This window comes from Notamacropus eugenii, chromosome 3 (assembly GCF_028372415.1).
Source record: "Notamacropus eugenii isolate mMacEug1 chromosome 3, mMacEug1.pri_v2, whole genome shotgun sequence".
In the NCBI taxonomy this organism is placed as follows: Eukaryota; Metazoa; Chordata; class Mammalia; order Diprotodontia; family Macropodidae; genus Notamacropus; species Notamacropus eugenii.
In genome coordinates, this window is record NC_092874.1 from 244,484,512 (window position 1) to 244,497,744 (window position 13,233).

At 37.2% G+C, this 13,233-nt stretch overlaps 1 protein-coding gene across 1 annotated transcript in view; it reads left to right on the top strand.

Moving 5' to 3' along the window:
* The window catches only part of LOC140531487 (uncharacterized), a 64,249-nt gene that overhangs the window by 38,548 nt on the left and 12,468 nt on the right, over positions 1-13,233 (top strand). Inside the window, exon 3 of the mRNA XM_072650415.1 lies at positions 6,427-6,574. Coding sequence (XP_072506516.1) covers positions 6,427-6,574 — 148 coding nt within the window. The remainder of the gene's footprint in view (positions 1-6,426; positions 6,575-13,233) is intronic.

Below are 13,233 nucleotides of genomic sequence, written 5' to 3' on the forward strand. Positions count from 1 at the left end.
GTGGGGACAAAGAATTCCATGATCCTGGACAAGGGGAAAGCTTTGTGGTAAGGGGAGACTTTAGGGCTTCACAAAGTCAATCAATATTATTTTAACTCTTAGGGCACTTTTTCTATCCACATGATAGTCATGCTTTTGCTTATTTATATCCTTTCTAAAATGTAGTGCCCAGAAATGAACACACCAGGCAGAATACAGTAGGATTATCACGTCTCTTTCCTGGATACAGTGCCTCTTTTAATGTAGCATAAAGTCAAATAATTTTTTTGACTGCTATGTCAACATGCTGTTGACTCATATTGTCACCTATAGTCAATAACTATTTATTAAGCACCTACTATGTTCCTGGTAGGGCAGCTAGGTTATGCAGGGGATAGAGTGCTGGGTTTGGAGTCAGGAAGACCGTCTTTTTGAGTTAAAATCTGAGTTAAAATCCTCAGACACTAGCTGTGTGACTCTGGGCAAGTCACTTAACTCTGTTTTCCTCAGTTTTCTCATACGTAAAATGAGCTAGAGCAGGAAATGGTGGTAAACCACTCCAGTATTTTTGCCCTCAAAAATTGCTTTCCTTTTAGAAAAGCAGATCTAAGAAACTGTGCAGCTGGCCCTCCTGTGTATGTCGGGGTTCTTGCTTTTACAAGGATGAAGGTGAGAAAATGCATTGAGGGTAGTTTTGGTAAGATTACCAAGTAAGGCATGGGGTTTGGAGTAAAATGAGGTTGCCATTACAGAATAAGGCATTTAAAAGACACGTTATGAACTACACGTAGAAGATGAAACAAAATCAACATTGCATGAGCGTTAATTTCATTTTGGGCACCTGATTCAGATCTCTACACCAACGTTCCTTCTAAATATATAAGTTGTGAGAAGACGACTGTGGAGTGTAGCAGAGAGAACGCTAGCTTTACAGACAGAGGAGCAGAGTTCAAATCTTAACTAAGACACTCAGCATTTGTTTGACCACCTCTAAAGTGAGGGGGTAGGATTGGAGACTTCCTTCAATTTCCTTTCATCTCTAAATCCATGATCCTATAGAATGTGAGCTGACTTCAAATCTAGCCTCAGACATTTAACTAGCTGAGTGACTTCTTCATCTGTAAAATGAGCTGGGAAAAGAAAGGCAAACCACTCAAGTGTCTTAACCAAGGAAACCCTCAGTGAGGTCAGGAGTAGTCAGAAATGGCTGCAAAAAAAAAGATTACACAACAATAGAATGTGAATACTCCTTAATTAAGAAACTATTAAGACTGAGTCACTATGAACATATTTAAGCATTGTAATCAATTTGGCCCTGGAAAGCAAAGCAGGTTGACTTGTCACTTTGCTGGGAATGAACTCCCTCCCCATATCCTTCATGGAGCCATGTATTTCTTTCAGTTCGCCCCTCCACTGTGGACATGACTTTCCTTTTCTCAACAACTAATTCCTTCCTCCTTTTATAGGGGCAGGGCTTTCTTTTAAAACCTCAGCTTGCTAAAAATAAAATAGATTTTTTAAAAAAATCTGGCAACCAGGAGTGGGAAAAGGAAAGTAAACATTTCCTGTATTTTACACACTTCCAGATTGGGTCTTATCTGTTTGGTTTGCATCTCAGCAGGGATCTGACCCTCAGGCATTATTCTCTTTCTCCATTAAACTCTTTAACATCACAGTTAAATAGGTGGTTTGAACCCCCAAGCCAGTTTTCACTGGCAAGAAGCCAAATTGGGTTTATGAAATCTCAGTGATTTAAATCTACTCCCCAACCACATTGATTCAGCCTCTTTGCCCAGTTTCACTGCTTAGATTCATTTATGTGGAATTGGCCCAGATTCAAACAGCTTTTCTGCCTTTTAATAAATTGTCACATTCATACTGAGAAAGAAACTTAAAATGATACCTTGAAAGGGATCTCTGTTCCAAATGTGTCCCTGCCCATCTGCAGCTATGAGGGCTTCCATTTATCCTCCTTTTCTTTGGAGAATAGCAAAAGCAAGTTAACTGTGGGTAGATGAAAGGAAAGGAGATCCCGGGTTTCAAGAGAGCAAAAAAAGAGAATTTTCAAGTGTCCTAACCTGCAAACCCAACAAATCTCTTTCCTGCACCTCCAATGAACATCGGCAGGCTCAGAATGTCTTGTCACCAGCTTCCGTGGCTCCTGCTCCAGTTCCCTTGTCACTGGGGAGAGGTGAGCTGGTCAGCCCACAGCTACACAAAAGTTCAACATAATGCTATGCTGGTTCCAATCTTCTCCATTCTTTACCCTCTTCCAGGTCAATTCCTTTGCACCTGGGGGTGATATTTCAACATATTTCCCTCCTCCTCTGCCCTCCTGGCCATACTTTCGCATTTGGTTCTGGTTTCCTTGCCCCAGGTGTGTGTTCTAATTCTTCTCAAGGGTTCCAAACTCCTTCACTTTTCTCCAACCCCTCCTAGACTGAGAGGGCTGGTCTACGAGTCCTAATGGTCTTCTTCTACCATACCTGTTGTAAGATTGAGTAGGGGAATTCTGGGAATTTCTGCCTGGCTGATGGTATGATATGGACTCTCCTCTTTCCAATATATGATTCCACCCCCACTCCTCTAGCCTTCTCATCTTATCCTACTCGTATTAATTGTATGGGAACAAAACCTTTTTAATTTCATGTAATTGAAAGGATCTATTTTAAAAGGCATCTTTCTTTAAGCTAGCAGTAATCACTCAACAGAAAATTATTGCTCGTGATGATGACCTGAAGTGTGACTGCTGATTTTAGAATCACCAGAGGAAGCACACATATTGTGCTTTATAAATGTGATGTTGTAAGTAAGGTGGATGTTAGTGCATGTCAGGTGAATTTTGTTATTCTTTCTTAGAATTCAGTTCCCAGGCTCTATGGTCGTAACAATCTCTAGTTTCCAGGGGTTAGACAATATTTTCCAGGTTTATGACTTGTAAACATCTCCCCCATGCTTGTGCAGCATTATGTAATGATAAATAATATGAACATTTGTGTTTAATATTGTAAATATCCACTTCAACTGCAAATTGAAATATAATGGTGAGATAATGTCAACTTATGAGGCTGTTGTTGGCAAGATGCCTTCTTTGTCTGTTGCCCCATAAATCAAGAGGCCACTGATGAGCGAATGGGGAATATGACAGTGCAGTGCTGTGTGTGCCTTGATCGGCCCCCATCAAGGCTTGGGGGGGAGGGGATTGTGTTTGCCTCAACTGGCCCCCCATTGAGATTTAGGGGGCCTGTAGGAATTCTAGCTTCTACTATATTTTTACCTACTCTTGCAAGAAGGGAAACTGTAGGAATTGGTACTCCCATTAGCAGTACCCCCTTTGGGGAAAAATAGATTAGAATAAGGTAAACTAGATTATTTAACCCCTCCAAAGCTGTCTTCTTGTCTTCCTGTCTGCCCATATCAAGAATGAACCTGTGAATTCTCCTGCCCAATAATTGGAATAGTCAGTGTTACCTGTGTGAGAGGCTGGAGTCCAAAAAACTCCAGTGCCTCCTATGAAACAGGTATTAAGCAAATGTTTTTTAAGTCTGAAAAAAAAAGTGACCTTGTGTATTATAGCAACTATTCCTCTAATAGAGAAATTCGATTCAATTAAAAAAACTCATTAAGTGGTTATTATGTGAAAGACAATAAATCTTCAAAGAACAAAAATAAAACAACTCTTGCCTCAGGGAGTTTATATTTTAGAAGTGAGGGTGGGGTGAGGGATTGGACACTTACATATGCATGGGTGAATAAGAAAGTAAAGTAAATTTGGGGGGGTGGGAAGAGGGATATCAGAGCTGAGCTTTGAAATCACTATATTTTCCTTCCTTCCTTTCTCTTTCTTTCTTTTTCTCTTTCTCTCTCCCTCTCTCTCTCTCTTTCTCTCTTAATTTCTTTCTTTCTCTCTTAATTTCTTTCTCTTTCTTTCTTTCTTTCTCTCTTAATTTCTTTCTTTCTCTCTTAATTTCTCTCTTTCTTTCTTCCTTCCTTCCTTCCTTCCTTCCTTCCTTCCTTCCTTCCTTCCTTCCTTCCTTCCTTCCTTCCTTCCTTTCTTTCTTTCTTTCTTTTTCTTTCTTTTTTTCTTTCTTTCTTTTATCTTCTCCCTCCCTGCTTCACTCCTTTCTCCTCCTCTTCTTCCTTCATTTTGTCAATGTAGAAGATCAGCAAACTCTCACTGGGCAAGATCCAGTCAGGGATATATGACATATTTCCATATTTCAAAAGATACTTCAAAAGACTGATGATTTAATCAGTATGGGTGATCGATCCTTCCGTGGGCACAGTTACAGCCATGACATACCTCATTAGACAATTTTCATGGCTTTTTTTTGTGGCTGAAAAAGTTCCATTGCTTCCTGGTCAAGATTTCAGTGAGAATGTCCATACTTATCAAGGCAAACCCTTGGAAAACAGACTCAAAAATCAGTTACCAAGTACATACTCTGAACCTTTCTAGTTCTGGTATGACTTATGAAGTTGTGCTCTGCTGACATAGCTTTAGAAAATCCAGTCACCTTGTAACGAGACATCAGAGATGAACCTTACTGGAAGGTATATGGACAATCCTCTATTAATCAAAATACTAGGTTAAAGGGTTGATTGGGGGATTCTCCAATCCTGGCTAGCTCTGCTGCTAGTGAGTCTTTGGGACTTTGGGTCTCTAAGGAAGGAGTGAGGCATGTCTGCGGATACCATCATAGAGAGAATTTAAAACACTGAATCCTCGTTCAATTCCTCTAGAACCATGTTTACTCATTGCTTTAATCAGAGTTCACAAATCTTTCAAAGTTATTTATCTTAATAATATTGTTGTGACTTTGTAAAAATTTCCCATTCTGTTCATTTCACTCTGTATCGATACACACCAACTATAGTCTTCTCTGATATGTTTCCTCCATGTGGATGATGATTTGATGAGCATTACTGTTGGAGTAGGAGCTCCCCCTTGTGTAAGGTCAATAAAACACCATGTTCATCATACTCAGGGCTTTTCTGTTTTGTTTTTAACTGCCCCTTAAAAAAAATCCTGAAAAAGCAACAGAGTTAAGAGTGGACCTTGGTCTGGGTGTGAGAAACTGCCAATAGCTGCATTTGGGCAGAAATAAAAGAGAACTGCTTATATGCTTTCCTATGTAGCGTGAGAGGAGGAGAGTTCTTGGATCCCAGGTTTTGCTTCATTGTTCTAGCCTTGGAGAGGCAGTAGTATAATATCTCAGTGCAAGAGATGGCAACTATGGAAAGGCAAATCATATGGCCAAGTAGTACCAGCCTGTCTTGTTAGAAATTCCAACTTATAGAGTTTCAGAACACACACACACACACACACACACACACACACACACACACACACACACACACACACAGACGGAGAGAGAGAGAAAGAGGGAGAGGGAGAGGGAGAGGGAGAGGGAGAGGGAGAGGGAGAGGGAGAGGGAGATAGCACTTTTTGTGTTGCCTTTCTAACAACCTCAAGTTTGAGAGGTTTGGGATGCAACCTTCTGAAGAAAGAAGGGAAATTATTAGGTAAAAACAAAGTTTTGGAGAGAGGAGATCTAAGAATCTAGTCCTCTTTAAAAATAAAAAGAAGCAAATTTCCTGGGAAGTATTATCCTGATGGGAAAAAGATTGCTCATATGGTTCCTAGAATTAGAACAAAAGTATGAGTATCTAGAGCCCTGACTTTTCCCATACTTACAGAGTAATAAAGTTGTTGAAATATTGCATTTCTTATGGAAAGTAGATTTCCTATATAAAAACCTCAAATTTATTTGTTTCCATTTTGTGAAGACTATAAACCCTCAGGATAGTACCATTGACTGGACGTGATATGGGTATATGTGGAGAAAATGAGACACTTTTCAGTGTTGAGTGATTGCTTATTCTGCAACTCCAAGAGCGTTTTCCTTTCAGGGGAAGTCCAATCTACATGTGTACTGCAAGTCTGGAAAACAATGTGGTAGTTGGTGAAAGCAGGACTCACTGGATAGGGAGGGTCATTGTATAAGTATGATTTGTGCATTTTCTGCCTTGGCTTTGAACTTTGTGAGTCTTTGTGTTTTCTGTATTTTCTGTGGGGTATAATAAAGGCTGTCCTGTACTCAATATGCACTGTTATCTTGAATGCTTGTATGGGGATTGGGAAGTCTTTTATCTGTGGGGAAATGGCCAGGAGTTATATTTAAACATACTTTGAAATATCTCAGAGGGAATTCTGAGTTGAGGCAAAACAAACCAATGAGAAATGATTATTTTGGGAGGGACAGTATTCTTGAATGAACCCATTTCATATTTATCTAATTAATTAGAATGACTCATTCTTCAGCCAGGTAAAATAACAGTTAGTTGTGTGTGTGTGTGTGTGTGTGTGTGTGTGTGTGTGTTCCTATAAGCCTCTTCTAGATTATAATTTAGTGCTTAAAACTCACAATTTGTTTTCCCTTGCAGATTTTCACAGAATGGTATTAATGAGAAAAGACATGCACTTCCTTCAGCTTCAAAAAACCAAAAGGAGTTGGATCACAAAATGAAGGAACACATTTTGCCTAAACTTCAACCCCTACTTTCAGTGACAACACCTTTAAAGAATAAGCAGGTAACTGTATGGTCAGAGGAACTACCCTTTTGTACAAACCTGTCTCTCAAATAATGACTTATGCCACATGTATCATGACACCACAAGGGGTTATACTTAGTTCTTAAATTACATAAAGACTTTAATATTTAAATACCATTAAGGCTGTTAGCTGGACCAATATGGAAATCAGATGGGTCCCAACTTAAAAAGACATAATCTACAAGATTCTAAACTTATAGAACAGAAAAATTATAAATTGCCTACACCACATATTTCTTTAACAAAACTGAACTAAAACAATTGGCCTCAGAATTTAGTGGGGTTCAGATAGAAATGGTTTTGGGATAAGTTATTAACTTGTTATTCTTTTCTTTTTAATGTTCTATGGATTATTGCACTGGTAGATAAAATGAATGCTTTTTTTGGGGTATCAAAGAAGAATTAGGTTTTAAGGCCATCCTTTGTAAGCTTACTTGAAAGCATCCTTAGTATAACTCAAGTAGCAGGCCAGATATCTATGTCACTTCATCCTGTTTCTAAAAGATTTTGACCTCTTCTGTTTGGGGTCTATATTTTGAAAGCCCTTTCTTCCATGTAGTTTGGAGACTGAATATTTAGCATGATGACATCTATTAAAATGTTAAGTTTTTATGGATCCTATTGAATCTAGGCTCCTCTATAGTCAAGATGCTACTTCATCTGTAGTTCTAGATGAGGTATCTATATCTAGACCCTGCTCCTTACTGCAATACTTAGCTTCTGCCTCTACTGTCTAGTGGCTCCTTGAATGTGTTAATCTTGGCCCCATTTTTGTCTCTTGAGAAATCTCAAGTCAGACTTGCCTCATAGACTCCCTCTTCCAATTCTCTATTTCAACTCCCTCAACCATCCCCTCCATGGTTCAGACCCTATCTTCTGCTCTGATTCTGCCAGTAGTATTAACTTCTGGTCTTTTGGAATGTCCTGAGGTATGCTTGCTCTACCTAGTCCTATGTCCCTGTGCAGTAGCCTATTAGTGGCTGGTTTTATCTCCCAATATAGCTCTGACAGTCTAAGGCAAAGATTCCATTGACTTGAGGCTCCGTTTGTCAGAGCTCTTGCTGGCTTCAGTCTCCCCTGACCCATTTTTATTCAGAGGCAATGGGAGTTGAATTTTAGACAGCTTTCTCCAGAATGTGGGCAGTGGGTGAAGTTATAAAGGTGGAGGTACAAGTCACAAGAACAGAATTGTAAAATTGTGACCCAAATGGCCTAAGGTTACTTGAGTACTCTTGAAGAAGTAAGGGAATTAGATTCACACCAGGAGAGAGAATATTAAATCTATGATGACTTGATTAAGTCTTAACAAATGGAATTAAAAATCAGTTTTCCATTTCACAATTCCCCGCCTTTGATTCTTGGTAGGCAATGCCTCCCATGAATCACTTAGATTAAAGTTACAAATCAAAGTACAGTAAAAGTCATGTATGTCTACTACTCCATAATGTTCAGTAAAGCTGAAGTAATGATTACAGAAGCAAAAATGCTGTGAATCATCATAATCCACCAAGAGTTTCTTAGGAAATTTATCAAAGCCAAAGGGCAATCATAAGGCATAGGGCTAGAGAGCCTTATGCCATGGCATGGGCCCCTTGATGGACTAATACATAGTTTGGGCTTGTATCTCTGTTTGTTCTAATGCTATGATCCCAACATATGAGAATAAGAACTAAATAAATTTTGTCCCAGGTATTCGACTTTAATGGGACAAATCTGAGAGAGGATGCCCCCTAAATTATCAGGTTTAATCTTATAAAAATCTACTCCTTCATCTTTGAGTGCACCTGTGACCAACACACTGACAAACTCCACTGGAGGACATCCCTTTTGGTAAACAGGCTTTACAGAGGCAGTGGTGCATGGGGATGGAATGAGAAGAGAAGGTGAACATTTAGTCTAATTCCCAATGTTCACTTCATCAGTATATCTTGTCTTAGGGCTCACATGTCTCATACAGCTGTCTGATTTCTGAAAACATCTCTTCTTGGGCATTCTGGATTAGGTGTGTTCTCAGAGTAACTATGAAGATTCAGACTTCTGGAAGATCTACTTTTCTACTTCTACTTCTACTCTAATCTTGTAGAGATTTGTAGATATTTCTATTATGGTCTTTTACAAAACAGACCTCAAAATAATTTAGTACACTCTCCAACATTTGGTATTCTAATAACTAATTCAAGCATCAACAACCCATAATTCATCCAAAACTTCAGAGAATTTGAATTTTTGCACCTGTTGTTACCTAAACCTTGTACCTGATATGAACACTGCTATTAACAGGCTAAAGGGAGAATCTTAAAAGAGATACATGAGGACCTGACTTTTAAGAAGAGGCTTTCTGGGTAAAGATTAATATTTACCAAAGTAGATATGTAAGCTATGGTACATAAAAGGAAAACCTTCAGTTTTATTACTTGTAACTGCCTTGTGATATGTTAGCAAATAGTTACGCTGCTGAGAAATATAAAAACTAAACATTTTAAAATTCACAGAAAGCAGGGATCTGAAACTGTTTAAATTAAGCTTTAAAAATAAATCTTCTTCTCCATTCAATTTTGAAACATTTTATATTACATCTTTATCTAAATCTAATCCCCTCCACTGCCCCACTATATCATCTTGAAAGAATGAGCTATGTAAAAAAACCTGTTCTCATTTCTCATATATGAATACACAATTCTTAAGAGGATGACAAACTCAAAAAACTCGTTTATTTAATTGATTAGGATATGGAATTGCTATTACCTATTGGCATCTTGGTATTCTCAATATGAGCTTATGGTAACTCAGATGCATTAGTGTTCACCTGCTCTGACATAAAAATTTTCTATGTAAAGAAAAAGGAGGGACATAATTATAGCAGGGGAAAGGGGAAGGAATACTCCCCTAGTTCTATTTAAATCCTGGCAAAAGTCATTTGAGAACCAATCATACAGCAAAGTTTCACAGTATTCACAAAGTAGCAAGGCCAAGCTCAGAAATGACTAGGTGGGAAAATTTCCTTTCCAGAGAGGAAATATCACAATGGGAAGCTAAGTTAAGAGGACCCTACCTTTGCCTTTGCAAGGTCATCCTTTCAACTGTCCCAGGCACAGACATTCACCTCTGGCAATAGTCACACTGTATTTACTCCCTTTAAGCAGCACTGACATTTCCTTTGCAAAGGTGAACTATTGGCACTTTAGACAATAATACCTGAAATCAAAACTTAAAATAGAATTAAAGATCCTTAACCTTAAATAACAAAATTTCAGTGATCAAGCACAGGGCTAGGATGTTTACATTTGCTTTCATAATCTCAAATCATCATAAAGTCACTTTGGTAATCTAAGCAAACTTGTGAGTTCTCCCCTAGCTTCTTAGAAAATGAATGTAACATTTTAGGGCTAGGGTATGATTGATAACTCTCTATTATTATTTATCTCATATTAGCACATCAATTTAACTCACGCTGTGAAGTTTCTTATATACAAAATTCTAAGTAAGATTGCATCTTAGAATTGAACTAGAAGCAGGAAGGCCACTTTCTTTGTGTTCCCTCATCAGAATTTTTCTCATTTTTACTGATGAGATTAGTAGACTTAAATAAATATCAAATGCTCTAAAAAGCTGCTTCCTTCACAAATTAGCAAAGTTTACCCTGTAGTTTTTAACCTTAGAGTAGTTATCTACTATACTAAAAAGTTAAGGTTTCATGACTCTTAGAACAGTGAGATATAATGGGCAGAGATATAAATTGAATCTCTCCTCTTTGTAATTTCTAGACCTGTGATTTTATGGGTGTGGATAACCTTAAAAATATATTGTTATTATTTCTAACTAAAATCCAATCACCACACTCTAGCCTGGGTGTGGGGGTATCTCTTGAAATCTTAAAGTATTGACTCTTTGCCCCATTGCTGGTGTTTTGCAGACTCAATCACTATTTCTCAAACTTCACCATTTTGAACCTTTAGCAGGGTTGTGAGATTAACTTTATCCTATTTCCTTTTTCAGTTGAGTCTGGTTACAATTAATTTTATTCTACTTAAGTCAGAACTTAGTTCAGAAATTCAGCTGGCCTGTAATGAGTTAAGTTTAGAAATCCAGTTCTACTGATCGCTGTTCTATCCTTGCCCAAAGGAAAACTGTTATTCTTGGGGAATGAGGCTGGACATTAGAGAGTCTGGTCTAGTATCTTTATACCATCAAGCTATCCTTCAAGGAAGGCTGATTTATAATGACCAGTTTTAGTCACAGGAAGGAAGGAAGAAGTTGTTGCCAGCCTCTCATTCCCAGTTTGTTCCCAATCATATTGTCCCCCACACTCCAACTCTGTAACCAACCATATCTACCTCATTCCTATAATGCTGCCAACACTGTAACCAATTATAACTTACTTGCTCCCCATCTTTGCTGTGTACTCCCCAAAGGCTATTATAAGAGGGAGTTATATTTTTGCTTAGGGTCTTTTGGCTAACTGAGGCAGTCATTAGACCCACTTTATTGTCAGATTTGCACCCTAATAAACTATTATCTTGCTCAGAGAATATGTGCCTCAGTCTACCTTTATTGAATTTCACTCATGACAGTAAGATCTTAGGTAAGATCTTAGGATTTTTCATTTCCCAGATAAGGACATCTTAAGAGATCTTTCCTATATCAAATTTGTCAAAAATTAATATAATCAATAATATAAAAATATAATTACTATTATATATTATATTTCTAAATAAATAGTCTTCAAACATTTTTACATCATTCTTTTAACAGTTGAATCTATAACCCAAGAGAATAGAGATGAAAAGAGAATTTATTTCTATCAATAATTGTAATGCAAGCACTTCCCAGATTTATGTGAGGCACTATGCTAAACACTTCACAATCATTATATTATTTAGTTCTCCCAACAAGTTGGGGGGAGAGGTGGTGGTGCTTATGTGCTATTTTTACCCACTTTACAGATTAATAAACTGAGATAGACAGACAAAATAACACACCTAAGGTCATGCAACCAGGAACTTTCTCGATGCCAAATAGCAATTGCGATTTGTATTAAGTTCTCATCTACCATGATTACCTTAATAAGGGAACACATTTCACTTTAAATTAGTTTTAAGATAAACTTTAATTAAGTTAAGTCACCTCTGGTTTATAATTACAAATGATACCACTCAAAAATCTTAATTTACTCAGGACCATTAGATACCAGCACTTTTAAAGTCTTTTGTTATCAATTAACTTACTTTCAAAGATGGCTGGTGGCATCTTTCACACTCCTATAAACTTTTTCTTTATTCCTTTATTTTCATAATATAGGTTCCTTATATTCTTTGAGAGGATGGCCTCAACTTACCCAAAGGCATTTGCCATTTTCTATGGTACAGTTATCCCTTCTATATTGCAACTTTTCCCATTGCAATATGTCTCAGGTTGGCAGAAGAAATTAAACGAGAATTTTGGGGGAGTTTTGCAGAAGCCACAGATGATATGTGATGGCCAGCAGATGACACAGAAAAAGTTTAGAAACTCAGAAATGATGTATATAGTTGTATGGTATCAACATATTTTATCTTTTAATACCATAATAATTCAGACTTCTCTGGTACAAAGGGAGAGCCAAAAAATTTTACATGAATTTTCCAGATCATGGCGACACTATGCCCCTAACCCTGTGATGTGGAAGGGATAACTATATTGACCTTGGAAAGGTAGTTTTTTTTTATTAATATTTTTAAGGACAAAGTGATGTCTGTCTAACATTGTTAAGAGGAAGAGTTTTCTCACTTCCCTCCTATCTAACTTCTCGATCAAATCCTAGCTTATCAATAGAACAAATATTATTGAAGTTTTCCTTGACAATTTCAGTACTTCTCAATTAATTATTATGAAAAATCAATCCCTTGATCAATGACATTCAGGGGTCAACGGACTCACTTAGTTAATAAAGCAATATTGTGCTGATCTGAGTTATACAATTTTATTCTAGTTAAGTCAGTTGACTAATAAAATGCTGATATAAGGTTGGCCTTTATGGGTTTGAGGATAATTAGAAAATTAACAGTAAGTGTAAAGTGTGGTCGCAACAAATGGTGCTGGAAAGGCTAATATTACTGCATACTAACTTTCAAAACAGACTAACCCCTTTTGGTCTAACATATTCAGTACCTTCCAAATATAAGTAATGTATTTTATTCAAATAAATTCTAAACATACTCATTGTGGTTTCAACAGTATGTTAAAGCAGGCAATTTAGTGACATCCAGAAAAGATCTTGAGTGCTTGAGTAAAGAACTTCATGTTACCTGTATTTAATAAAAGTTATTCCCTTCAATTGTCTTTATTACATTTAAAAACATATGCTTTTAAAATACTTTGCCTTTCTATGCATCCATCTTCTATTTTAAATGACTATGTCTTTTGGTCATTGTCTTTGGTTTACTTAAACAATAAAATTCACAAAACATTCTTGCAAGCTGAAGTTTACTTTTGTTGGTCACAAGTCTTTCTTTTTTTTGGTTCTTTTAATTTTCTGAAGTTGTGTTTTTATACAAAAAGTGGCATAGACTTTTGTCTTATTTAAAACATTGGGTTAAGGAAGAGAGAAGAAAACAAAATGTATATTCATGCAAAAAAAGTCTCTCTCTTTTTGTGGAGGT